General features: G+C 41.9%; 1 protein-coding gene and 1 non-coding gene across 2 annotated transcripts in view; one reads left to right on the forward strand and one right to left on the reverse strand.

The window, feature by feature from the left end:
- LOC126305261 (phorbol ester/diacylglycerol-binding protein unc-13-like) overlaps nucleotides 1-27,078 on the forward strand; it is a 641,582-nt gene that overhangs the window by 511,815 nt on the left and 102,689 nt on the right. The window contains exon 5 of the mRNA XM_049992031.1: nucleotides 25,346-25,469. Within this exon, the coding sequence (XP_049847988.1) occupies nucleotides 25,346-25,469 (124 nt within the window). The remainder of the gene's footprint in view (nucleotides 1-25,345; nucleotides 25,470-27,078) is intronic.
- Nucleotides 8,030-8,106, reverse strand: Trnas-uga (transfer RNA serine (anticodon UGA)). Its single transcript has one exon. It is a non-coding gene; the product is annotated as a tRNA-Ser (tRNA).

A 27,078-nucleotide genomic window follows, 5' to 3' on the forward strand; every position in this document is an offset into this window, starting at 1 on the left:
TCGTGTAGTAAGGTAAACCATCTCTTTTGTAACATTAGGTGTGACATTCTCATTAATTCAAAGTAATTAAAACCTTTATATAGGGAAATTGACAGTTTAATTTAACGTCAGCTCATATCAAACTGCATGTAGAAGTTTGATAGGGACAATGGCCGGCAAGAAAAGGAAACTGATTGGAGCAATATTGAAATCAGCGACAAATCATGTGACTCCATGTCGGTACAAAGAGTATCGTGGAAAGCTAAAACCGTTGAAGTGGACGGCTAAGTAGTGTCACGACACAGAACACGTGAGGCGGGTGGCGAGAGCGGTACGCGTAACAGTGAACGGCGGCGAAATACGTGGAGCGGTGTAGAAATATTGAGATAACCGATATTTTTTATAAATAGGCAAATCTACAGCGCTGCTGTTATGTGGCGATATAGCTGACACAATCATAAAATCACACCACCTATAAGATCAAATCATTAGACTGTGACAGCAGCAATCGATGTTATAGGGACGTCAAAAAGAACTAGATGTAAGTACTGTTCTATAATCGCCAAATATTATCTACAGTTATATATAAGAATAGGAAGAAAGGTTAACGAATTCATGTATTATGTGCAGGCAGCACGAAAATGGCACTATAGCCGAAATAGGCCTATCGCAGACCAGTGATGCACTAAATACTTGAAACACAGAGATTTGTATCTCTCTGCTTATAATTTGCTTGCGAGATATACAGTACATCGTATTGCGGGCCCTTGATAATATAAACTAACCTTTCTTTTAGACAAAATGTCGAGGGTGTAAGATAGTGTAACTATTTAATAAGGAAATTAATCCAAGAAATTTTATTTTAAGAAAGTGGTGGATGTAGTGAAATATTCAATGGGAACGGTGTATCGTAACATTCGGCATAAACAAGTAGGAAGTAATAAGCGATAACTCAAAAGAAATAATTGAAGGTCTATTATTTCATTATTTACTGGAACAACGACAAGAAAAAATCGTTACCCTCAGGTGGAACTGTCCATTATTTGGAAGGTAATACAATGCAGATCATACCGTACACACGTGTAGCAAAGTAGTTCTTGAAACAGTTACGCGAAAACTTTGTTTGAAATTAAGGTCCCCGGAAATTTAGGGCTCAAAATTAAATCTAACATGTCATTCTCTAACAAACATTGTTATTACAGTCAAATTTCGTCATATAAACACATATAAAATGTTATGCAAAAAAGTGAAAGCTTATTACTGATCGTTAAAACGCAATGCCTTTGCTTATTACGCCTGAATAGTGCAAGGTTACTGGGCACAGAGTCATGAAACAACACACAGCAAGTGTGATTACATCCTAAAGGAAATCGACAAACTCCCTCTAGCAGTTAACACACTTATGATGAAACAAGATGAGCGGCTCCAATGCTGTGATACCTGAGCTTCTCCTGGCATCCGCCGAAATATCGGCAGTTGTCGAAAATTCAACCTGGCTGAATGCCCGTAAGTACTTTGGGCTCCAATGCTCTTTACATTCACTGAATAATAAGGGAACTGTCGTTGAGTGTTCCCACTGCGCTCAACTACAGTGAGAACAACAGGGGTACACGTGAACCAGGTTACATTTATTATTAGTGGGTGGCCTAACGATATGTAAATTGTAAGAAAGTTTAAAGGATTCTGAAACGATAGTCAAGACTAAGATTAAAATACATTTATTTGATCTAATGATTGACCAATCAAGCAGACAGTTAAGTTCTATAAAACTCAAATGAAATTACAAATTAAGCTAACACAGTGGAAACGTAACCAAATGTATGGAAGACTGTGTGGAGAAGCGCAACAAGATCTGCTCACCTGGGTAGCTCGCAAAATCAAAGTTAACGATACAAGAGGAAGTAACGAAAAATAACCAAATCAACCAACTTTAGGCTCGTGGCAAAATAAAGAAGTAACTGGCTGCGCAAAATGTAGCTCGCAGTACTACAATTTCGAAATTTGCATTTCCCCCACTGCAGCCAGTGTGTGCAAGTCAGTGCCAGATAGTGGAGTACAGGAGAAGCGTCCAGCACGGCAGAACAGCCCAAAGTCTTATCTCACAGTCAACAATTGCGTACTTTTTGTATATTGTAGAAGGAGGGTACGACCCACTCCTATTGACAATACGACGTGAGTGAATATCGCGTATTTCATAAAAGAAAGGGGAACACGACATAAACTTGGCACTCTTTCCGTACAAGCCACACGTTAACGAACACGACGTCGGTACCACGCTGGGGCTGTTTCTCGTCCAGTGGTCGGCTCCTTCGCACCACACGCGCTGCTGGGGTCAGTTCGATTGCAATAACAAAGAGTAGAAGTGAAAGCGAAAATTTTTCCGACCATGTCCAGGCGTCATCGCGACGTTTCGACGTTTGATGGAAAGCAACGACGGCATTGACAGCACGTCACCCACTGTCCTCAGCAAGGTCAGGCACCGGGCCCGGGTCTAGGGAGTGGGTGGCGGTGGGGGGCAAACCACAGGCCAGGGCGGAAACTCATATTCTTGAAGAAAGAAACGTAGTTTCACAAATCATCTACCATCCATCGCAGGTTGGTCTATCTGTTGTTAAAATGCCTTTGAAATTGTCCCTGTTGGTTTTTTAACATTTTTGAACACATTGGAAGCTGATTTCTGGACGAATCATAAGTTGATTTTTGAATGCGTGCGTAGTGTAAGTGATGTGCTAGAAACAAACAAACTTACCCACAGATAAAAGGGGACGGGGCTCCGAGCCTAGCCGAATAAACCCGAACGGGTGAATACCATTTGCTGTCTGTTTATGTGGTCGGTTGGGTGTGATAATGATATGCGTTGTTGTAATGTTTTGCGAAATCCATAAATTCAGCCAACAAGCGTACAAATAAACGACTGCCAGGAATAACAGATAAGAAAAATTACATATTAACTTCTCGGTGTATACAAGGAAATGAATTTTTAGCAGGGATTTTTTGCCATATCGGTATGCTACTAAGGGCCAATTGTACAGTCCCCGGTTAGCAGCAGTTAAAGTTCTGTTCCCGGAAAAGCGCGCCAAACGAGTTATACGAACATTTCATAACGCCTAATCGAAGATAAACGCAGGGTAACTGAACCGGTGATTGTGGCAGTGTTAACTGAAGTTAACTGGAGAATAAATTTTGACAACGGCAGGAATAATTACAGTATTAGTGATTGTTTGTTAGAAACGAAGGAGAAGAAAAGGGGACATCACACCAATTATATGAACTAATATGTCGATTCCAGATTTATATAAAAATTTAGAACTACTACTACAACTTTAGATTATATGCTTGAGAAACTATAGCATATGAATGAAGTATGAAACTATTTCCTAACACAAAACTTTTTGCATTTAGTAGGCCTAACAGGCGTTTGACATCGCCACTTCGTGAATTGTATTCTGTCGTGTTATTGATGTAAATGAGGTAGATAAAAATGACCATTTGTGCCAAAACAGTCCGCTTATTTGGGGTGTGCTACAATTGCTGCAATATTAGAAAGGCCTATTTCGTTTTATGTTGCAGACAGCGACAAAACAGACGTAATCAAATCGAGAAACCACACCAGTCTTGGGTACTATTTCTAATAACAGTTTTCAGTATTAGATCACGACATTTTGATTTTTCATGAAGCAAAACGTTTAACGAACGTTTCTGAGACAATAGATTATTTCGAGGATAAGAAAGCACGCTATGTAAAGTTGTAGCAAGATTAGAGAGAAAAAAATGCTAGGACCTAAGGCTTGAAAAATAAATACTTTCCTGCTTGTGTGTGGTCTTTACTGGTTTTATGTTTTCTATATTCAATTTTATGCAAAAGCAAACGAGTAAGTTTTTAGCTAATAGGCAGTAAAGTGTGCAAATTTTCTGAAGCGTTCTTATTCTCACAAATAATCCCACCCACTATTAACTGTGAGTTTTTTTTATTGGGGGTAGGATGTCTAACTGACCGACTGTAAGCAGGAGAGGCACCATAGGACACTTAATCTTCACTGTTACCAATGTAGGCTTGATGGCTTCCATTACAAAATATATAAGTCTTAATTCCAAGGAGCGAAATACGGTGTTGTCTGAAGAGGCGTCACACTGCACTTTAGCTCATTTAAGACCAAATAATATGGTTTACATTTCCTCTAGCATATGAAACTCTTCTGAAAGATGTGCACTAAAAAATGAACATATTTTTGAAAAAATCGATTTCCTTTTAATTGCTGGACGTCGTGTCTGAAACGCTTGAGGGTGGGCCACATCAAGGTTTTGCCCCCGCTCGGAATTATTCTAGATCCCGGGCTATCACGCACTGTCCCTGCTCACAAAAGTAGTGGCAGAAAACGAATCAATATTTTTTAGCTATATGTTACAGTAACATCGCAAAACATATAAAAAGTTACACTAAAAATTACAAAAATTGTAAAAGGACAAGGGTAGACACATTATATGACCGGCGTTCATCGAGTAATGCAACACATTCTTTTTTATGAAAGCAAGGGTGGTTTTATTCAGGATTTCAAAACACAGTATTATTCCCGACTCTTTTAGTTACAAAACCCTATTTTTAAACATGATCTCCTTTCAATGCGACCATCTTATGTCGCCTTACTAGAAGGGCCTGTATACCCGTTTGGTACCACTCTACTGGTCGAGGTTGGAGCCAAAGTCTTGCTGCATCGACAACCTCCCATTCATCCGTGTAACGTTTTCAGCATAGTGCATCCTTCATAGGGCAAGCAGGTGGAAGTCGGAAGGTGCGAGTTGGGTGTTATAGGGTGGACGAGGAAGAACAGTCCAGTGAAGTCCTGTGAGCTCGTGGGCGCTCAGACTTGTGCGAGGACTCGCGTTGTAATCGAGAAGGAGAAGTTTGTATGCATTTTTGGGGTGGTAAACACGCTGAAGCCGTTTCTTCAATTTCTGAGGGTATTACACACACATCATAGTTGGTCGTTTCAACATGAGGAAGGACATGAAACAGAATAACCCCTTCAGAGTACCAGAACACCCTCGGCATGACGTTAATGGTTTTTAACTTTTTGCTTAGAGGGGAGGTGCTGTGATGCCTCTCCATGGATGGACGTTTTGTTTCGGTTTCGGAGTGATGAACCAATTTTTCACCACCTGTGACGACTAGCGAGAAGATTTGTCAGGCTCATCCTCGTAGAGCGCAAGCAATTCCGCCCATATGGTCCTTCGTTGCGTTGACTGCAAGGAAATCAGCGGGCACAGACCTGTAAGTATCCCAGTTGGTGGACGAGTGTATCATCCCCACCAACAGAGACATCCAGTTCTGCAGCGAGATGTTTGTCCGTGATCGTTGGTCACCTCGGGTGAGAGTGTCCGCAAGTTCCAACACTGCAGGAGTCACAGCTCTGTGTGACCAGCTGGTACACGGGACATCGGAGGTATTTGTACGACCTTGTTTTCGATTATGACAGGCGCCTCGCCCAACGACTCAAAATACTTAAGTTCACGGCCACGTGGCCCTAGACATTCTGCTAGCGCCTATGGATACTAACGATGCTCAGTTTTTCCGCTAAAAGAAACTCAATAACAGCTCTCTGCTTGGAGCGAACCTATGATACAAACACCACATTAAAGGCTAAATATAGCGCTGGTACCCACCGAAACAACAAATTCCGTATTTTTCAACCCAGATTGGCCAAGAGAAAAATATGTGGCATTACCTACTGAATGCCCTTACCACTTTGCTCCTTTTGCAAGAATTTTAAATTACAGAAACAGTATTAGCAGTTGTAGCGGATGGTGACGTTACAGTGTGGGACCGCCGAAAAATCAATAGCTGCTGTAACCTACAGGAAATAACGACTTTTGATTACAGTCCTCAGTGGCTTTCAAACATTAATATAATTTAAATCGATGGATCCTTGCACCCCAGAAAATTTGAAGTCGACTAGAAAAATGTGAAACAGTAGAAACTGACACCTGAAGACAATGTGAGAAAGTTCAGAGTGTTCTGTACTCCATGGGCAACGGTAGTACCGACATCCGGAGAAAATACTTGAAAGTCTACTATCTACACTCGAACAGTAGCGACAAAGCCCCGTGGCAGTGGAGCAGGGCCAGAATACAAAACTGGCAGAGTCAAGTTGATCAGTGCCAAGTCCCGAACAGCCAGTGACAATGGCACTGAGAACAGGATGTCGTGGAATAGTGCGAAATGATCTGCTTGAGGTGGCTGCGCGACTAGAACAGACTTCAGCCTGCTCTGCAGTCACTTATATCTCCATCATTTTTTATCCCAGGTCACCGATTTGTGGGGAGGGCGATTCCGTGGCGAAGTTAGCGCGCTATACTAGCAATGTCTGTAGTCTGTCATCGACGTGCCTCTGTCCATCAGTGGCGGAGATATAACGAATTCTACTCACCCTCGCTGTACTGGACTGCGAGGCGTGGCACCTGACAGTCTTCTGTAGTGGATTGACAAAAGTGGAAATCCATGAGGTTTCCCACCAGAAATTCTCACGGACAGTGGTTGCGCGAGTAAGCCGTTTTGAGTATTTCTTAAACAAGAGTGTTACAAAAGCGCCTTTCAGAGCTATGCGAGCCACGTGAGGTTCTGAGAGATTTGAACGGAGCCCATAGGTCATCCTGAAGACGGAAGCACAAAATCTGGGCCATTGCTGCCTTCTTGTAAACAGTGCGGGAAGGGAGATGCATTTATGCACCCAGATATCTTTTCACTATTCATAAGGCATGGGCAACTGTGGACCAATGCAACTTCAATTTAAATAATACTGATTGAGACCAAATACATTAGTGTATTAAAAAAAACTTTTCTTTCTCCATTATTATCTCCCACAACATTGTGACAAGTTTACTCTTTCCTTACATATATATAAAAAAAATTGTCTGTGGATTCTTGCTCACTGAATGGCGGTCTCAGTGTGACAATGTTTCCAATGTTACACAGGTTGCATAGAGAGAACCACATTGCTTTCCTTCGACCTTGAAAGTTACTGGGTAATTTTTAATTATGTGAATTTAATTAAGTTTATATTTCATTAATAATGATATTTCAGCTACATTATCACTTCGCAGTATGAAAAATTATCACTTCAACCTTAACACAAGCCTGTCGGAAGCTAGCCGAGCACATCATCCGTTATTTGGTCTATTGTGTGTCGAGTTCGTGATGGCTTAACACCGGTCGACAAGCAAACAGGTCCAACAGAAGTATAGCTGACACCATTTCACTATACAGCACACTTTATTACGCAGTCTATATGATAGGTCGTATTTATATTTCGCATTTCATTAACCATATGTTATTAGCACTATCTTCCGTATACGTACTTACATCAGAGCCTTGAAGTGTTTCGCGTATGGGTTATTCCATTTCAGATCTGACAAAAATTGAGAAAATTCGCTTCTTATTTTTAGAATCATTAATAATTTTTACATGTGCTAATTACAATGGAAGAAAATCAGCTTCATAAAGTCATCTCTTAAATGTTAACTAGTTTTCTAGTTAAAATTTAGTGAAGATTCCGCTATTTCCCGAAATTTGTTTACCCTGTAACTCATGAACCATATATCGGATTTCAGTGAACTACGAGTCATTTCGAAGCTGAATGTCTGCTGTTGATCGAGGTATATAACAATAAGTAATACAATTTTTAAAAATCCTTTATTCATGTATTAAGCGCAAACGCATTTCTCATAAAGTTTAAACATACAGAGACTTGAACATCCTTTTGCTACACGTTGATCTGAGTCCTAAGTTTTATGGAGCTTCTTGTCTGAAACGTGGAAAAAAATAATGTTATAATAAATATTGAAGTTCATGCTGTGCTTAGATTGCGACCGTGGAACGCAAACAGCAGGTGGCCTCCTCATGATTCACTATTTTTTCTACAAGTCTCAATTAATGATATTAAGACAAATTTTTCCACGTACAACTGTGTGTTTTTCTCGAAAAATACGATACATGCTGCATGAGTAATATCTCAAACTATACAAAAGTGTGAAACTTCCTGGCAGATTCAAACTGTGTGCCCTACCGAGACTCGAACTCGGGACCTTTGCCTTTCAAGGGCAAGTGCTCTACCAACTGAGCTACCGAAGCACGACTCACGCCCGGTCCTCACAGATTCACTTCTGCCAGTATCTCGTCTCCTACCTTCCAAACTTCACAGAAGCACTCTTGCGAAACTTGCAGAACTAGCACTCCTGAAAGAAAGGATACTGCAGAGACTTGGCTTAGCCATAGCCTGGGGGAGGTTTCCAGAGTGAGATTTTAACTCTGCAGCGGAGTGTGCCCTGATATAAAACTTCTTGGCAGCTTAAAACTGTGTTCCCGACCGAGACTCGAACTCGGGACCTTTGCCTTTCGCGGGCAAGTGCTCTACCATCTGAGCTACCTAAGCACGGCTGACACCCGGTACTAACAGCTTTATTTCTGCCAGTATCTCGTCTCCTACCTTCCAAACTTTACAGAAGCTCTCCTACTTAATTTGGAATTTTCTGTTAATATGTTACTTTGATAATTTTAGAGCGACGATTCACAAAATCGCGTGTTGTACGAGGGTTGGAACTTAAATAGCGACAATTATTCATTCACAACCGAAACAACATACATCTTTGCACCTCATCGTTGTGGAGAGCCCGTAGCCAGCGATGTGGAAGGCGTAGTATAACGTTAGCAGAGCCTGTTCTGTTGAAGGTGCGAACGGAGCGGTGTACTGCCTGTCGAATCTCTGGAACTGTTATGAAGCGAATGCCACGAAGTGGTTCCTTCATCTTCGGAACCAAATCAAGTCACTAGGACTAAAGTCCGGGGAGTATGGTGGATGGTACAGTACTTCCCAGTCCCGTTGACCGAACAGAGCAGCCACAGCTTGCGCTGCAGGCGCCCGCGCATTGTTGTGCAAAATGATGGGTGGGTTGCGCAGAATCTGTGGCCGCTTCTTTCGCAAAGCTGGTCGCTGGTGTTGCTCCAAAAACGAACAATACCGTGCACTGACGGTCTGCGTGGAGGGACGTAATGCTTTAGGATAACACCATCAGAGTCACTATACTGTGACTCTGACGCACTTTCTACTTTCGCGGCGACCCGTACTGATTCCATTCGTTGGATTGGCGTTTCAGTTTTGGCTCGTACGATGTGGCCCATATCTCATACATTGTTACGATACGGCGTAAGAAAGCCTCTTCTGCGCGCTCATAGCACTCCAAGTGCGTCTGAGCAGCGTCGCAACGCATCCATTTCTGCATATCCGTCACTTCACACGGAACCCATCGTGATGCAATTTTTCCCTTGCTCAGGCGTTCCTTCAGGATGAGAAGCACAGTCGTATGCTATAATCCGGTTTAATGGGGGAGCTTCCAAATCGTCTGGCGTCGATCACTGTCCGCTAACGCGGCAACAGCATGCACTTCTTTTTCAGAGACGCTATGACGACCTAATGCACGTCTGCCACAGTCTGCCGGCCTTCGTTGAAGGCTTTTACCCAACGTGCCACTGTTCCGTACGGCAATGCCGATTCCCCGGACGCCTCTTGAAGACCCTGATGACACTGTCGTGCTGTACGACCTCTGGCACATTCAATATTGATCCAACTCCATTGTTCCTGTTTGGAAAACATAGTGACTCCGTTACGTTAGACCGCTCGCTCACTCACAAGTGACTGTGTTTCCCTCGATTGTGCGCACGTCGGTAAGTTGGCACGGCCGAATCCATTTGCTCGGAGGTATGGTAGGTATGTCAACAACGTGTGCTGTCAGTGACGATAGTAGAGTCCATTCCATAGTGTCTCCACAGCAGTGTTGCCACTACTTAAGTTCTAACCTACGTATTGGTTCAAATGGCTCTGAGCACTATGGGACTTAACATCTATGGTCATCAGTCCCCTAGAACGTAGAACTACTTAGCCTAAGGACATCACACAACACCCAGCCATCACGAGGCAGAGAAAATCCCTGACCCCGCAAGGGAATCCGGGCGTGGGAAGCGAGTACGCTACCGCACGACCACGAGATGCGGGCTAACCTACGTATTAAATTACGGTAATTTTTACCCTTAAAATTTTGAAGCACTTGTTTATCACGCCTGCAGGTTTGCAAAAGGTATTAAGATAACATCCACTTCAGATAGAAAAATGAACTCCCACAAAAATGCAGGGTTTTCTGTTGTCCAAAGTGAAATGGAACAGCCCATATGTCACTGCAGACATAGGTACAGCAGCTATCATAATGCGAAACAACCGTTACAGTAACGTAAATGTTTACGGTCGTTAATAATCAGTGTTAATAAAAATCTTTCGTCGATTTGTTTGACTGTCGGTAATTAATGTTGGTTTTAAAATTTTTTCTTCAGTTATATTGAGACGGAGGCGAGAAGTATCAGCCGACTTATGTGCAAAATTTTGGAAAGGTCTAAGAAAAAGTGGAGTTCAGTGCCGTGTGCTCTACGTTTACGTATTTACGTACAAATTCAAACAACTAAGTTCTTCCTTTCCTACGCCATTTTGCTTACTTCATCAAAAACAATATGTCCGCCAAAACAAATAATACATTTTGAATATCAAAGTTTCGTATCCTATCTCTAACTAATTTACTGTGTGCCGATTATTAGCACCAAAAAGCAATAAGACAGCGTTCATAGAATTTGCTTATTGTGTTCTGTTCCATTCCCTCTAATGCAAACACATGTTCACAACTAAAAGCGAATGAAGAACTGTCTGTGAGTGGTTGTTCACTTTTGTTCGCCTCCATTCACTCCGGCGTAAACCAGGTTTAGTACTGACAATCATGTTTCGATGTTGTGTGAGAGCAAGTATGAGTGCACGTGGTACAATAAAGCCTGTGGCAATCGAAATGTCCCATAAGAATAGAGTGGGTACAGCGGTTTTGATTTGACAGTCATTACCTGTAGTCCATCTACTGAGTCTCAGCTTGTGCGTTCGCTATAAGTGTCAAGGGACGCGTGGTATTTACTGAGACCCCTACCTTCTGGCTGACGCGTCTGATACACCACAAGCGTGTGGCGGAGGAGCAAACGGGTAGCTGGCATGCGCTAACAAATAAAATAAAGCAGCCGAGCCCAGTAATAGGCAGATTTTGTGGTTCGGGAGCATTTAGACATGAAGGAAAGTTAAATGTACACGATGTAAGCTGCAGCAGAAAACATCGTAAAAAGGAAATCGTCACCTTAGTTGTCGAGAGGAATGAGTGGAAGGTCAAATATCTATAAGGAACATGCGTATGTAGATTGTGGACAGCTGGGAGTGTGAATCTCACTAGAAGCGTGCACGGGATAAGTCTCTGCAGTCGCGCTGTTCATCTGTGACCTCGGTGGCTTAAAGCAGCTTCTCTCGAGTCACCGATCAATGTGGCACCTACTTGTCCGTTATTGTACCACGTAGACAGTTGTTTCATAGAACTCATCTACGTCCTCCCCGTCCAAAAGATTATTATCGTTTTTTTTAATTCTTTCCAACCCTTGCAACCCCATGGTGCTACAGCACCCTGACATTCTGACGAACGGTTTGGGGGGGGGGGGGGGGTGCATGCACCCTTTTTACCGTCGCCTGTGTCTGCACTCTGGTATGTTTTAGTCTGTGACAAATTCCCGACTAATAGTCGACTTTATCGCATAGCACTGGCCACCTCCCCACTCCGCCCTGACTGTCAGCTCGAAGACACAGACAAGCACCGTCTTACGTGCCCCCTCAAACGAAACGCATGGCTCCTCATCCAACGAATCGTGGGATTTTACCTCCGTGCCCCGCCAACGACGGTAGCCCCAGATTTCTTGTTGTTGCCCCAGACATTTCACTATCCTCTTGCTAAGCACCATACACTCATCTTGTTTCGAGGACAGGCTTTAGAATACCTCTTTGAGAGTGATCCGCATACAGTCCTTGACTTCTGGTAGAACGTTGTGACCGCGCATAGCACCCTCACCCGAAAACCATCTTACCGACAAACTTTTGCCTGTTGTCTCCGCAGCGTCTTCCTCGACCTCCTCAAAGTTGTGGTGTGCCATGCCTACCTGTCACACGATGCAACACCCTTATCCACGTTCTCATGCATCGACAAAAAAGAAAAGACGGAATATGTTATATTTTGTTGTATTTAATGTTTTTCTAATACTTTTTGTTTAACTAACAATCATTTGTACATCTTGAAGAACTGTATATATAAATACTGTTAGTTTGTTCAATAAAGATTATTGGAAAAAAAGATGGATAGAGCGTCTGCCATGTAAGCGGGAGATCCCGCGTTCGAGTCCCGGTCGGGGCACACATATTCACCTGTCCCCATCGAGGTATATCAACAACACCGCAACTGAGAGTTTCAATTAATTGTCATTTATGCTGGAAAGGGACAGTCTTTATTTAAAGCATTTTATTTAACATTTGGCATTCACGAGGAACTCTTAGTTACTCAATACAGAATGATTTATTAGGTGATAATTTTGTTCACATTCACATATCACATATCATCTAGGACTACAGTGAATGGTGTCTGTCGCATTTGGACTTAACCTATCAGTTTTCATATCATTGCGTAGACGTACACTAGAAAAACCTACAGGTCTGATATTGTTTGCAATTAATCTGGCATTGCTAAGGGTGGAAAACATACGTCGCAATAACAGTGTAAAAACCCTTCTAAATTTCATAATTAACGACGCGTGTGTATTTAGTGGAAGAGCAGTTGAACGGAATGAGAAGCGCCTCATAAGACGAAAATCAACAAAACGAAAACTGAGGTAATGGAATGTGGTCGTATTACAGCAGGCAATGCTGAAGGAATTTGATTAGGAAATGTGACACTGAAATTAGTATATGAGTTTTCCTACTTGGGCAACAGAACAACTGATGATACCGAATTAGAGAAGATATAAAATGTAGAGTGGGAATAGCAAAGGATTATTTCTAAATCGAGAAATTTGTTAACATCTAATATAAATTAAAGTTTTTAATTGATGTTAAATCGTGATTTATTTTCAAAGAATATTCTTAAGAATTTATTTTATTTACTAGCGATTTATCAAGAATGTGACACATTTAATCACACTATGTAAGCATGGAAGTAGTTGCGAGGGAGTAACTGATGAAATCATAACCAAATTCCTTTTAACAAATGGGGATTTTATTCACTTTAATAGAGCCTAAAAGCATTTTTTAAAAGAAACAGATTGAAATTTATAATCAGAAAGCACCCTCTAAATATCAAAGTTATAATTTATTCAGAGGCAGAAAGAAACAAGTTTTGACTGTATGATCTTTCGGGCAGAGAACCTTGCCGCTCCGTTTTGACACGGCCGGAGTTACAACCGCTCACAACAGCTTCTGAAAGACTACACTGGTGCCAATCTGCAACACACCAGATAGCTTTAAACTAAGAGTTTCAATAATTTACACAAGCACACGAACTATGCACCCCCGTAGGAGGGATGGTAATGGTACAAAATATTAACAGTTGAAATATTAGACTAGCCACCGAATGGGGCAACTTGATATTAACTTTTAAGGAAAGTATTACGGTGAAAGGGTGGCAACTTAATATACTAAAATGATCATTTAATAAATAAAAGCCCATGAAATGCAATCTTAAATAGAATTCTACAAGGTTGGCCAAACAATGGTTAAGATGCTCTACAGTACACAGATATCGCCTCTCAAGATCATAGGCAATAATATCAAAGTTTCCAAAGATCATAACATATTTCACGTATTAGGCCGTTACACTCTAAGCAATAAATTCGTTAACAAACCTTATCCGACAAACATGACAGAGGTAGCTACTAACGTACGGTAGATTGATAGGGAGATTACCGAACAACCCGAATTGCAGGTTGCTCTAACCCGCCCCTACTCAAAAAGGGAAAAACGGACCACCCAACTTACAAACAACCACCTTCCCGCGGGTGGCCAAACGGAGAAGAAAGGTGGGACGACCCCAAGGCAAAACGGCTGGTGACCTCACCAAGAAAACAAGTAGAATTTAAGAAGAGCAAATCAAACAACTTATCACGAATCACTTAACTTAAAAAAAGAAGAAACAACTGCGATGTCTGGCGAAGACTTGGCGCAGCACCCCCAAAACGCTCTCCCGAACCTTCCGCTGCCAGCCACTTCAGCGGACGCAGGAAGGCGCGCCGATCTCCCGTCTCACGGAGTCGCACCTTGCACCGGCCAGACTGATATCGTGGGTTGACTCCTGTTGCTCTCGTGTCGACCGCGAAGCCACTACCCCTCGCTATACGGCGCGGCCCACTGGACTCACGTGGCGACCTCTCATGTGCGGACGCTCAAGACGGAGAAGTCATCTTGTGTCTCAGTGCGCGTCCGACCTACCGATCGACCCAACCGCCAATGACCTTTGCCTGAGCAAAGTCGAGCAGGCTGGCGGCGTAACGCGCACATGCAGGAACTAAGCCCCGACGGGGCAACCACTCGCTGAGTTCTCTTACCGTAATGGACTCTCATTTTGCCGGCTTTAGAGGTTGATCGGAACAACACACATACTAGCACTCCGAACGACAGACAGACACTAACTGCCTAACAAATGCGAACGAGAAACAGACCCAGACTGACTGACTGGCGAGCTCATTGCGCCCCTTAGATGCACGTGAACAGGCAACCTTCCACCTTTCCCACTAGAGGGAGACACAAAAGCTGCGATTGCCACAGCGGCGCCACCGCCAGAAACGGAGGGCGACTGCTTCACACAACGCGCTGCGGCACGCTCTTCAAAACAGCAACTTTGAGCACGGCTCAGATGTCATGTTTGATTTTAGCTGTCACTGTTTTTTACTACTGAAATTTCGGCATTTTTGCCATTTTCAAGCAGAAATCTTTTGACAAGCTTGAAACATATTTATTGATGCTGTGGACTCATATTACAGAAAAGTAATGAATGTGTGAGAACGACTTTTTTGAAGGTATTTGTCTATAGTGTATTCATGTATGTAAGTGAAACGCAGTCAAGAATTGAAATTTTTGAAATGTGGTGCTACGGAGCAATATTGGTTACATCGAATAACTAATCAGGAGGTACTGAAACAATTCATGGTCCAACCTAACGAAAAAAAGAATCGGTTGTTAGAACACATTCTGAGACATCAAGGAGTCGACAATTTGCTAACGGTGGACTAATAATGCTGAGATCAAGAGACTTGAGCGGAGGTGATTATGGTGGTGTGCAGCGTCCAAAACCTGTATTCGGACTGAAGGCTATGGCTTGTGTAATCATCGTGTTACAGCGTAGTTCGGATACTCAATAATTCGTCGCCAAATTCAAAGGCACACAAGTCCCTGTATTTAGACGCATAGATCCCCTATGGAAATACGCTAACGATCCAAAGAAACTGGTACACTTCCCAATATCGTGAAGGGCCCCACCATCACGCGAAACTGCAGCAACACTACCTGGCATGGACTCGACTAATGTCTGCAGTAGTGCTGGAGGCAATTAACGCATTTAATCCTGCAGGACTGTCCATAAATCCGTAGAGTACGAGAGGATGGAGATCTCTACCGGACAGCACGTTACAAGGCATCCCAGATATGCTCAATAATGTTCATGTCTGGGGACTTTGGTCGGCAGCAAAAGTGTTTAAAATCAGAAGAGAGTTCCTGGAGCCACTCTCTAGCAATTCTGGACATGTGGGGTGTCGCATTGCCCTGTCGGGATGCACAATGGACATGAACGGATGCAGGTGATCAGACAGTATGATTACATACTTATCACCTGTAAGAGGCGTCTCTAGACGTATCAGGGGTCCAATATTACACCAGCTGGACACGCTCCACACCGTTACAGTGCCTCCACCAGCTTTAACAGTCCCCTGCTGACACGCTGGGTCCATGAATTCATGGCCGGCCGTGGTGGCCGAGCGGTTCTAGGCGCTACAGTCCGGTACCGCGAGACCGCTACGGTCGCAGGTTCGAATACTGCCTCGGGATGGATGTGTGTGATGTTATTAGATTTGTTAGGTTTAAGTAGTTCTAAGTTCTAGGGGGCTGATGACCGCAGAAGTTAAGTCGCATAGTGCTCAGAGCCCTTAGAAACGTTTCTCTGATCACATGGACATAAGTAATAAACCTAGAAGCAGAAATTCACAAATGTAAACAACGGCAGTTAATGCGGTTCTGGCGTGACGGGGCTCGATGGTAACACAGTGCGCCATAAAACAAGCAAACACGATTCGTTGCGTCGGTGCATACTTACCTGCACCTATGTCTGTATTCCACAATCGTCATGTTATTTCATATTTGTTGGAAAGTCTGCCCTCGTGAAAATTAACCCTTTTCGCGATGTGTTAAACGCCCCTTACAGTTCTTTCAACTGGAGCAGGGTAAACGCCTCCGTGTCACTCTAGACCTGACCGTTGGAGCCAAGACAAATTGTGCAGTACTCCACTGAATCTTTCGTGTGCACCACACAACAGTTTGATAAACTGGCATTGTGTACAATTGCGAGACACAGCGAACTGTGTGCAACGGAAGACAGATCTTGAATGCTTGCAATGAGATCGAAGTAGCAAGCGTGCAGCAAACCCCGTGAGAATTGCTACCTAGTTTGCTGCTCAGTAGAGGGCAGCTAATCTTTCGGGAAGATACCAACACGCTAGTCAACCGCAAACTCTTCTAAAGCCTGCGTTCGCTAGTTCCTGAGGGGCCTTCTATTTACAGACAGCAACACAGCTCCAGTCACGTCATCTGTTCGTGCGGCTAAATGGCAAGGCATTCAATCACTCTTTCCATCAGCAACCTATGACCCGATTTCTGATAGGCCGCTTCAAGCCCCAAGTTCTCATAGTATCTTATTATGAACGTAAAAACGTCATACGGGCGCGGCTAAATATCGCATACGATCCACGATAAGCTTTCGCGTCGTAATTTTATTTTATGGCATGTTGATTCGTTCTCGGTATGAAATTCAGAAGAGAATTCACCAGTCTATGACGGGGGAAGTTTGTGGTTTAACGTCACATCAAAGAAGAATTTCTGAAGGAAGTACTTAATACCGGACTGTTCAATGATGGAAGATGGAAAGAAGTCGTTCAAGACAGACAACACTGTAAGGATAGTGTTACTTACAGTTTACACACTTTGTTAGCGGTGTAAATGCAGACATTGTGATCATTGGTAAATTAATATTACCCACTACGAAGTGTTAGTTGTTTTTTTCTTCGTCTAACAGTCTTTCCGTAAACACGTCACATAATTTACTACCTGACGTTTTCTGCGCAGTCGTAACTGCACTATAAAGTGGGCTACGCCTTTCACTATAGGCTGACCGTTTTGTGTCCTCGTGTCCATACTTCAATGCCTCAACTTGTTGCCCACGGTAAAATAAACATTAGCGGCTTGCACTTGCCACATGTACTAGGAGGTACCAACAATTATTTGTTTACAAATGCAGTAAATACTGTTATAATAAATTTCCATTGCTTTACGTCTGTGGTCAAAAACTTTTTGTCAAAAGGTTACCGTCTTCAGATCTGTTTTAAAAAAATAATGTCTTAATCGTCTGCAGCAGTAGTGGCTTCGTCAAATTTTAAATGCAAAATCAGCACGAGCATCGTCAATATATATAAATGAACAGCACATGTAAGATTCATCTTTTCAGTAACACTACTGTTCAAAACAAACTCTGTAATGTTGTTCAGTACACTGACCTCAGACATCAATACTAATATGTGCATTGATACTGTTAGCACCATATATATGTGCAGTGACATAGCATCGAATACTTCTAAGTACGTTCGTGTTAGCACGTGCCTGTGTACGTTGACCGTACTGTTGTTGTCTCTAAAGTACAGTTTCCTGATAAATTGTGTAGTATGTTTGCAGGTTCTTGACAATGGCGTAATTCTAAAAACTGCAATGTCAGAATAAAATCTTCCAGAGCCAGAAGTGGAAGATGACGTCCTTCAAACAATCATAGAGGTTCAAGGCTCATATTACAAGAAGTTAATACTGCTTTATGTCAACAGCATCGTAGCCTTTTATCGGCAAATAAGGGGTTGGGAAAATAAAAATGATGTGGTGAAACGTTTCATGCGTCATCAGGTAGGCTATCCGACTTACTTCCTGGAGTGGATGATGTAAGCAGCGTTGCCTAGCTTAAGGTGCGTAAAATATTCTTCAAGCTAATTTTGTTTCGTCCGCCCCATACTGTACATTGTTAAGCTTCATGTAGCCTGACGCCATGATTATGTTATGTAGAAAGGTAAATGTATCAGTTTGAGTTAATGGACCCTATCCAAACGTTTAAACGAAAATCTACACAAGTTCCATCTTAATCTCGCGCAGCACTCACACTAAGGGTGCCAACAACCGAACCATGAGTGTAGCGTACAGATTTCCCCTTGATGATCTTCGAATGCCATCAGATAATTTCCCCTGTTGATAGACTAGTAACTCGCTAAAATCATGTCTATGGCGCACTACTGATGACTTCCATTTGCCCGCATACGTTTTCAAAAATACTATATTTACAACAGTTTTCAAATGGCGTCCTCCAGGGTCAATGCAGGCATGGTGCCCTCCACACGAAGTTTTATCGTACCCGTTTTAATATCTCCATCATCATTTGAACCAAGTCACAGGCAGAAGTCTTTCCAGAAGATTCTCTTTGGTCTTCACAGGCGCCATGATGTGGAAACTACATCCGTTGACAAATAGCAAGCGGATAATTTCCAGGAACAGTAGTGGTACATGTATTCCAGTGTCGTAGACAACAGAACGATTTTTGCTTATAACATTCAATGCAGTCGATCAAGACCAGGATCCCTAAAGTTAAAGTATACATTTAACTTCCATCATCCCTGAAAGTTTGTAATACCATTGCGGAATCATCCTGAATATGTTCTAGTGTTTCGTAACAACGCGGCCAAACGAACGAAATGTACCAGGTGATCAAAAAGTCAGTATAAATTTGAAAACTGAATAAGCCACGGAATAATGTAGATAGAGAGGTACAAATTGACACACATGCTTCGAATGACATGGGGTTTTATAAGAACCAAAAAATTCAACGGTACAAAAAATGTCCGACAGATGGCGCTTCATCTGATCAGAATACCAATAATTACCATAACAAAGTAAGACAAAGCAAAGATGATGTTCTTTACAGGAAATGCTCATTATGTCCACCATCATTCCTCAACAATGGCAAGGAATAATGTTGTGAACAGCACTGTAAAGCATGTCCGGAGATATGGTGAGGCATTGGCGTCGGCTGTATCTGTCAACGTTCCTAGGGATGTCGGTCGATCACGATACACTTGCGACTTCAGGTAAGCCCAAAGCCAATAATCGCACGGACTGAGGTCTGGGGACCTGGGAGGCCAAGCATGAAGAAAGTGGCGGCTGATCACACGATCATCAGCAAACGACGCGCGTAAGAAATCTTACACGCGCCATCTGTCAGACATTTAGTGAACCGTGTTTTGCCGGCCGGTGTGGCCGAGGGGTTCTAGGCACTTCAGTCTGGAACCGCGCGACCGTGCCTCGGGCATGTCTGTGTGTGATGTTCTTAGGTTAGTTAGATTTAAGTAATTCGAAATTATAGGGGACGAATGACCTCAGATGTTAAGTCCAATAGTGCTCAGAGCCATTTGAACCATTTTGAACTTTTTTTTCGTTCTAACAAAGCCCCATGTCATTCCAAGCATGTGTGTCAATTTTTACCTCTCTATCTACATTATTCCGTGATTTATTAAGTTTTCAAATTTATACTGACTTTTTTATCACCCTGTATTTTATTCAAATTGACCCTAGCCGGGAAACCCACGCACTTACAATGACCTAAGTTACTCAGAAACAGTGCAGTATGTGAACAAACATGAATGTGAGTACTTTTGTATTAGTCAGTGAGACAGAGCCGTTGCAGCCAGATTAGTTAAATTTGACTTCGGCAGTCTGACCTCCCAAACAAAGTGTTCCATTCTATTCCTAAATGTTAAAAACGTATTGTTTTTTTATCGTACGCTACGTAGATTGCTCCATTTTCTGAGAAAATTTGTGTAGATATTTGTTTAACAAAGCATTACATCTAATGTTTAGGTAAAAATTTTGAGTAATTTTTATTTTTTATTTACACGCCAATCTCCGTAGGACCAAATTGAGGATGAAATGTACAACGTCATGGAACGTGTCAGTACATGAAATTACAGTATAAAAGTAATACCAGATAAAAATATAATGCTTATGATCCGAAAGGCAAGCCGTTAGTTTCAGTAAACGCAGTTAACAATATAACATAAGAATCAGTTTAGTTTTTCAAGGGACTCCTCAACAGAACAGAAGGTGTCACCCATGAGGAAACTCATCAGCTTCGATTTGAAATCGTGTGGATTTAAGGAAGTCCGATACAAACGCAAGTTCGATTTCTGTCGAGTATTAACTGAGTGAAAGCTGCTTATTCTTGGAAATATGTTGATATAGTTAACAAGAAACGACAGTAAATAGTATATATATTGAGAAGAAAAAGTCAACGTACCCAGAGTAGTGTACAGGGGTCAACAAGTGGCTCACGAACTTCCACCACTTATTGCTCGAACCGCGCGTTTCTGCGCCAAAAATATCCTTTTAGAATGGCAAGAGTTACCCCAAAATGTAATATCATATGACATAAGCGAACGAAAATAAGCAAAGCAGACTAATACTCTTGTCGATCGATCACTCACTTAAAATACCGTTCGAATAGTAAAATGGCTGCATTAAATCTTTGAACAATATCCTGAACGTGGGCTTTCCACGTCAGGTTATTATCTATCTGAACACCTAGAAATTTGAAATGTTCAGTTTCACTAACCGTATGCCCATTCTGTGAAATCAAAACGTCAGGTTTTGTTGAATTGTGTGTTAGAAACTGCAAACACTGAGTCATAGTGTGTTAGTTTATTTTCTACAGGCCATGAACTTACGTCATGAACTGCACTATTTGAAACCGAGCCAATGTTGCACACAACATCCTTTACGACAAAGCTAGTGTCCTCAGCAAACAGAAATATTTTGGAGTTACGCGTAATACTGGAGGCCACTCCATTTATGTAAACAGAGAACAGGGGCAACCCCAACACTGATCCCTGGAGCACCCCACACTTGACCGTACGCCACTCAGACCGCACATCACAGCCACTCTAAATACTGTGAATAATGGCATTTTGATGTGTGTGTTGAAGTAAGAGATGAACCAATTGTGAGCTACTCGCCATATTCCTTAATGGTCCAACTTCTGGAGCAATATTTTGTGATCAACACAATCAAATACTTTAGTTAAATCAAAAAATATGCCTTGCGTTCCAAACCTTTTGTTTAATCCATCCAGTACCTCACGGAGAAAAGAGAATATATCATTTTCAGTTGGTAACCGACTTCTAAATCCGAACTGTGCATTTGATAGCAAATTATGTGATATAAAATGATCAATTATCCTTACATATACAGCCTTTTCAGTAACTTTAGCAAACTCTGATGGCATAGAAATAGGTCTAAAATTGTTTACATTATCCCTTTCTCCCTTTTTAGAAAGCGGCTTTACTACTGAGTACTTTAATCGCTCGGTAAACTGACTATTCCTATAGGAAAAATTACAAATATGGCTAAATACAAGGCTAACATGTACAGCACATTACTCTAATGTTCTGCCAGGCATTCATCATAACCACGAGATTCCTTAGTCTTTATTGATTTAATTATTGACTCAGTCTCCCCCTTGTCAATATCACAGAGTATTTCAGACATCAATCTCGGAAAGACATCTGACAAGAGAGTTACATCATTTCCTGTAGAAACTAATTTTTCATTTAATTCGCCAGCAATGCTCAGAAAATATTGTTAATACTGTACATATATCTGATTTATCAGTAATAGAGGTGTTTTTACTACGAACTGACTTTATATCGTCAGCCTTGTGCTGCTGACCAGACACTTCCTTCTAAACTGACCATATGGTTTTAATTGTATCCTGTGAATTAGCCGTTCTATTTGCATACCACATACTCTTTGCCTTCTTAATAACATTTTTAAGCACCTTACAATGCTGTATGCAGTCGGCAACGGTATCTTGATTGTGACTACTTCCAACATTTTCATGTAATTCCCGCTTTGCCCTACATGATATTCTTATCCCACTGTTCAGCCCCTAGGTTGCCTTGTACTACTACTAGCCCATTTAGAATTATCTAATGGAAAGCATCTCTCAAAGAGCATGGGAAATGTGTCAAGGAAAGCATAATATTTGTCATGTATGTTATTGATACTATTAACATCCTGCCACTCTTGTACCTTGACCAGGTCTAATACTATCTCTATAGCCGTTGGAGTAACTTTCCTACATAGTTTGTAATTATATGTGACATTTGTTTGAGTAAAAAAGTCTTTTAGTGTTAAAATTTGTCATCATGGTCTGAAAGACCATTCACCATTTTACTAACAGCATGCCCATATAGTAATGAATAAAAAGTTGTCTATGGCTGTGCTACTGTTCTCCTGCTCCCTTGTAGAGAAAAAAACACAGCTGCATCAGATCATATGAATTTAGATCTACCAACATCCTTTTTCTTCCACGATCATAAACAAAATTAATATTGGTGTCACCACATATAACTTATTTCTGATACTTCCTATAAAGTGAATCAAAAAAACTTTCTAGCTTCAGCGGGAACGCTCTGAAGTCATAATTAGGGGACCTATAAACAACAAAAATTAGAAATTTAATTTCTTTAAATACCCTGCATTCTGCATTCAAATATCTGTTCACTGCAGTGCCGTGAAACGTCTGTGGTCGTACATGGAATATTGTTACTTACGTACGTGGCTACTCCGTCACCCTGCAAGGAACTCTGAAAAATACCCAGCTAATCTGTATTCTGGCAAAGAAAGCCTCTGAATAGTAAAATTATTTAAGTAGTGCTCCGATATACCAATAATTTCAGATCCAACAAGTTTAACGAGATTAAAACGTGTCACCTAATGTACCTAACCAGTTACAGTTCCCATTCCTCCTCCATTACACTTACTCAGTATTTAATTGTGTTTTTTTGCTATTTCACAACAACACAGTGAAAATGAGAAGTTTATTGAGTTTCTGAATATTCTTTTGTTTTTCATGATCCTTTATAAAGGTGTTCACCAGAGTCATTTTCTATTAGACGGTGACAGAGAACTATTATTTGACTATCACACTGTAAGTCAGTTCACAAGATAAATAAATGTTGTACAACGCCCGAACCTTATCCGCAGGAATCAATATGGATGTAGAAAGAGCGATCTCGTGAAATTTAACTAACTCTGTACATATATAATATCCAAAAGTATTAAATAACGGCACCGAGGGTAATACATTGAGTGTTGACTTCACAAGGCATTCGATACATATCCTTGCTGTTACCTGGTAAACAAAATAGTGTTTACGTAGATAGGTGCAATGCACATTTAAACCATGTAATATCGTATGACTGGCTTGACCTTGCCGTTTCATAAACACTAAATTTCATAGTCATTATATTTCGGACTTAGGACTTACTATGTCATTTATACTGGGAGAAACCATGATGGATGTAAGAAACTTCAAGTATAGCCGAATGAACTACTTCAGAACCGTTACTGCTCACGAAGTACAGGGTGTTAAAAGAAAGTATTCGCTGTATTGACACATATAGTGTAGACCAAACAGGAGACAGAAATACCCAGGTAACATTTACTCTAAAATGCGTAACTGTGAGCAGTTATTCATCCTCGCTTTGTGAAACACGTCTCTTCTACTGCAACCTGCATGGTGTTACGAACGACCGACACAAAGAAGTAAATAAATGAGTGAACTAATGAAAACACATTATTCTGTTACTTTGAAAGAGCAGGGCTTTCATCGGTGTCTACTTGTTATCACACACGACCTGAACGTGGGAGCGATCGCTAAAGGAGGTCCTCGACATGGTGGTCATTCACAATGAGGCACGCTTCTATCCTATGTCTCAGGAAACCGCGCACTCTCTGAAATATTCCGAGTTGGTCACAAATGCTCTGGAAGGCATAGATAACGTGTTCCTGTAGTCTTTATCCGTCATTAACGGGACTTGCATATACCAAAGATTTAAAGTGTCCCCAAAACAAAAAATCCAATGGATTAAGATATAGGAAACAAGGGTGTGGACCTCGACAAACCGGTTGGCTATTACGTGCCTGCGGGAGGTGTTCCTGGACGTTCTGGAGAAAACGGACTGATGCTTCATCATCCATGAACGACACCTACAGCCGTTGTTGGAGTCGTACTTGCTTTAGCTGGACAAGCAAGCCGTTTGGTAGGAATTGACGATACCCTACACTATTTAACTTGATTGTAACAGCAAAGAGGTTGCAATAGAAGAGATGAGTTTCAGAGTGACGGCGGCGAACAAAGGCTTATAGCTCATAAGTTAACCATCTCCCACATCAAGTTAACTGGACATTTTGTCTTGTTTTGTTTCATACTACAACCTCTGAAATTATGTAATAATTTTTTAACTCCCTGTATATGAGCGAACTGATGGGTTCTATGAGGCTGTTTGCGGCGTTATTGTTAACAGCAAATAGGCGACGCTATGCAACTGTAATGAAATAGCCGGATATATTCAGTCGTTGGCCGTTTAGTCGAGCGACTAAGATCTTGTATTTAAAGCAAATGTATTGCGCATAATATGTGGAAAGACCTAGTAATGATAGTTTACATTAGTGCCTATCAGTCACAAGAAACAGAATCAACAGAGGAATAGAATAGATCTGAAGCAGGGCTTCACGTTTTGTCCCAGGTCCATTTAGTACCTATAACAGCATCGCGTAGAAGACCATTCAATACTAATGGCCACTACAGTATGATACGGAGCATCACGGAGGGGTTTACTACAAAACATCCGATAGTGAACTTCTCAAAAAGAGTCTCACAGCTTTGTACTTCATTTCACACGTAGTTTCTGAAATGGGAACAACAGTAAACTTGTCGCAGCTGTTTTCGCTTACGAGCAGACGATCTTCCGATGCATCACTTCGACTGTGAAACATGAAAGGACGATCTCACGGCACCGGAGGTACTACTTGCCACACGCCAGAAGATAGTTTTTGCAACATAAGTGCAGATATTTTCTTTGTTGATAAACGTTGTCAGGTTGTGGACAGCCGATTACAGTAGTCAAGTGTCTACAAATTGTTAACGACGTAAATGAAAATGAGAAACTGACAGCTCCTCGAATGTGCACCTCAGTTTGCTGTCGCAGTTTGAGCAGCAGTGTGTGTGTGTGTGTGTGTGTGTGTGTGTGTGTGTGTGTGTGTGTGTAAAGACTTTGTGTGTTCGCCCGCTGTTGCAGGAGGGCACGGGGCAATGGCTGTCGCTGGAGGCGGAGCTGGTGATGCGCGACGGGGAGGTGGTGGGCACGAAGAGCCCCACGGGCCACTCGCTGCTCGTCGACTGCCGCTTCGAGCTGCCGTTCGGTAAGCCACCTGCTGCTGCCGCCCCTGCCGGCGCACGCTCCTAACGCAAGCGTCGCTGCGCGACCACTGCAATTCTCATCAGGCATTGCAACACAACCGTAAACCTAATATTTGCTTCGTGGTTTCTCAAGTTCCTGTGCAGTGCACACACTGGGGAAGGATTATTTATATAAATTTTATCATCTATGGGTGTATATGTACATTTCTATTTCGTATTTGTCTCATAGTTTTAAATTTCCTCCTCAAACGCAGTTTGTGGCAATTAAAATAAGCAACTAAACTATTTCTTTTCTGCAGTTTGTTTATCACAAAGAAGATGATTATGGCTGTTGCTTAAAGCATCAGAGATTCACTATTTTCCATCGAGCATTTGAAGTAGATCAACAATAAATTGAAGTGTAAGATTTTTACAGTTAATTTCAGTTCTGTTACGCTTTTCTTTGATTATAATTCTTGCTCCATAGTCGAACTGCCTTTGGTGCAGAAGGACTGGGTTCCATTCTGGCGCCACCTCACTTTTCTTTTAGACAGTGCAGCTGCTTCAATAAACAATGAGTGGCATCACGAGGATTCATGTACCAGCAATAATGGCTGAGAGGAGGGGGGGGGGGGGGGAGGGACGCGATCTGGTCACTACATGCTCCACACTGCATTTCGTTTAACGATTAAATATTGCCGGCCGACGTGGCCGTGCGGTTCTAGGCGCTACAGTCTGGAACCGAGCGACCGCTACGCACACAGGTTCGAATCCTGCCTCGTGCACGCATGTGTGCGATGTACTTATGTTCGTTAGGTTTAATTAGTTCTAAGTTCTAGGCGACTGATGACCTCAGAAGTTAAATCGCACAGTGCTCAGAGCCTTTTCAACCATTTTTGATTAACCATTTTCAGTTTCATTGCCTTCGAAAAGTTTGTTTCAAATTCAGCTATATTATAGAGTTCGCTTGTTACTTTGACTGAATGACAAATTTACTCCTTCAATTGAAATTTTCCATTTACCACGGGTCACAAAACTCAACGTTAATTTTCACGGGCGAAAACCTTAGGCATTACATTGAATGTAGCCGGCCGCGGTGGTCTCGCGGTTAAGGCGCTCAGTCCGGAACCGCGCGACTTGTACGGTCGCAGGTTCGAAACCTGCCTCGGGCATGGATGTGTGTGATGTCCTTAGGTTAGTTAGGTTTAAGTAGTTCTAAGTTCTAGGGGACTGATGACCACAGATGTTAAGTCGCATAGTGCTCAGAGCCATTTGAACTATTTTTGAACATTGAATGTAAATAAATGATTCTACGTTACTGACAATGATGGTATAGTGTAGGTTTGAATATAGTGTAGTTTTCTCCATTTAGAAAAAGGCCTAGTTCTTCGTAGTGAGATCCAAACCGTTTAAAAATTATTAGATAATGTCGTTATCCCTTCATTTGAGTGTAGTTATTCAAACTGCGTCACTTGCACTTAACTGAGCAATACAAAAGAAAAATTACGACATGTGACAATGTTGTGAAGATGGCGCGAAATGTAGAAGCGGGAGTCAGAATGTAAATGGATCTCAGAAAAGCACGAACTATGTGGTATTCACCTGGAGGGATTTCTTTGAGTGTTCATTTTT

The sequence above is a fragment of the Schistocerca gregaria genome, unplaced genomic scaffold, assembly GCF_023897955.1.
Source record: "Schistocerca gregaria isolate iqSchGreg1 unplaced genomic scaffold, iqSchGreg1.2 ptg000304l, whole genome shotgun sequence".
In the NCBI taxonomy this organism is placed as follows: domain Eukaryota; kingdom Metazoa; phylum Arthropoda; class Insecta; order Orthoptera; family Acrididae; genus Schistocerca; species Schistocerca gregaria.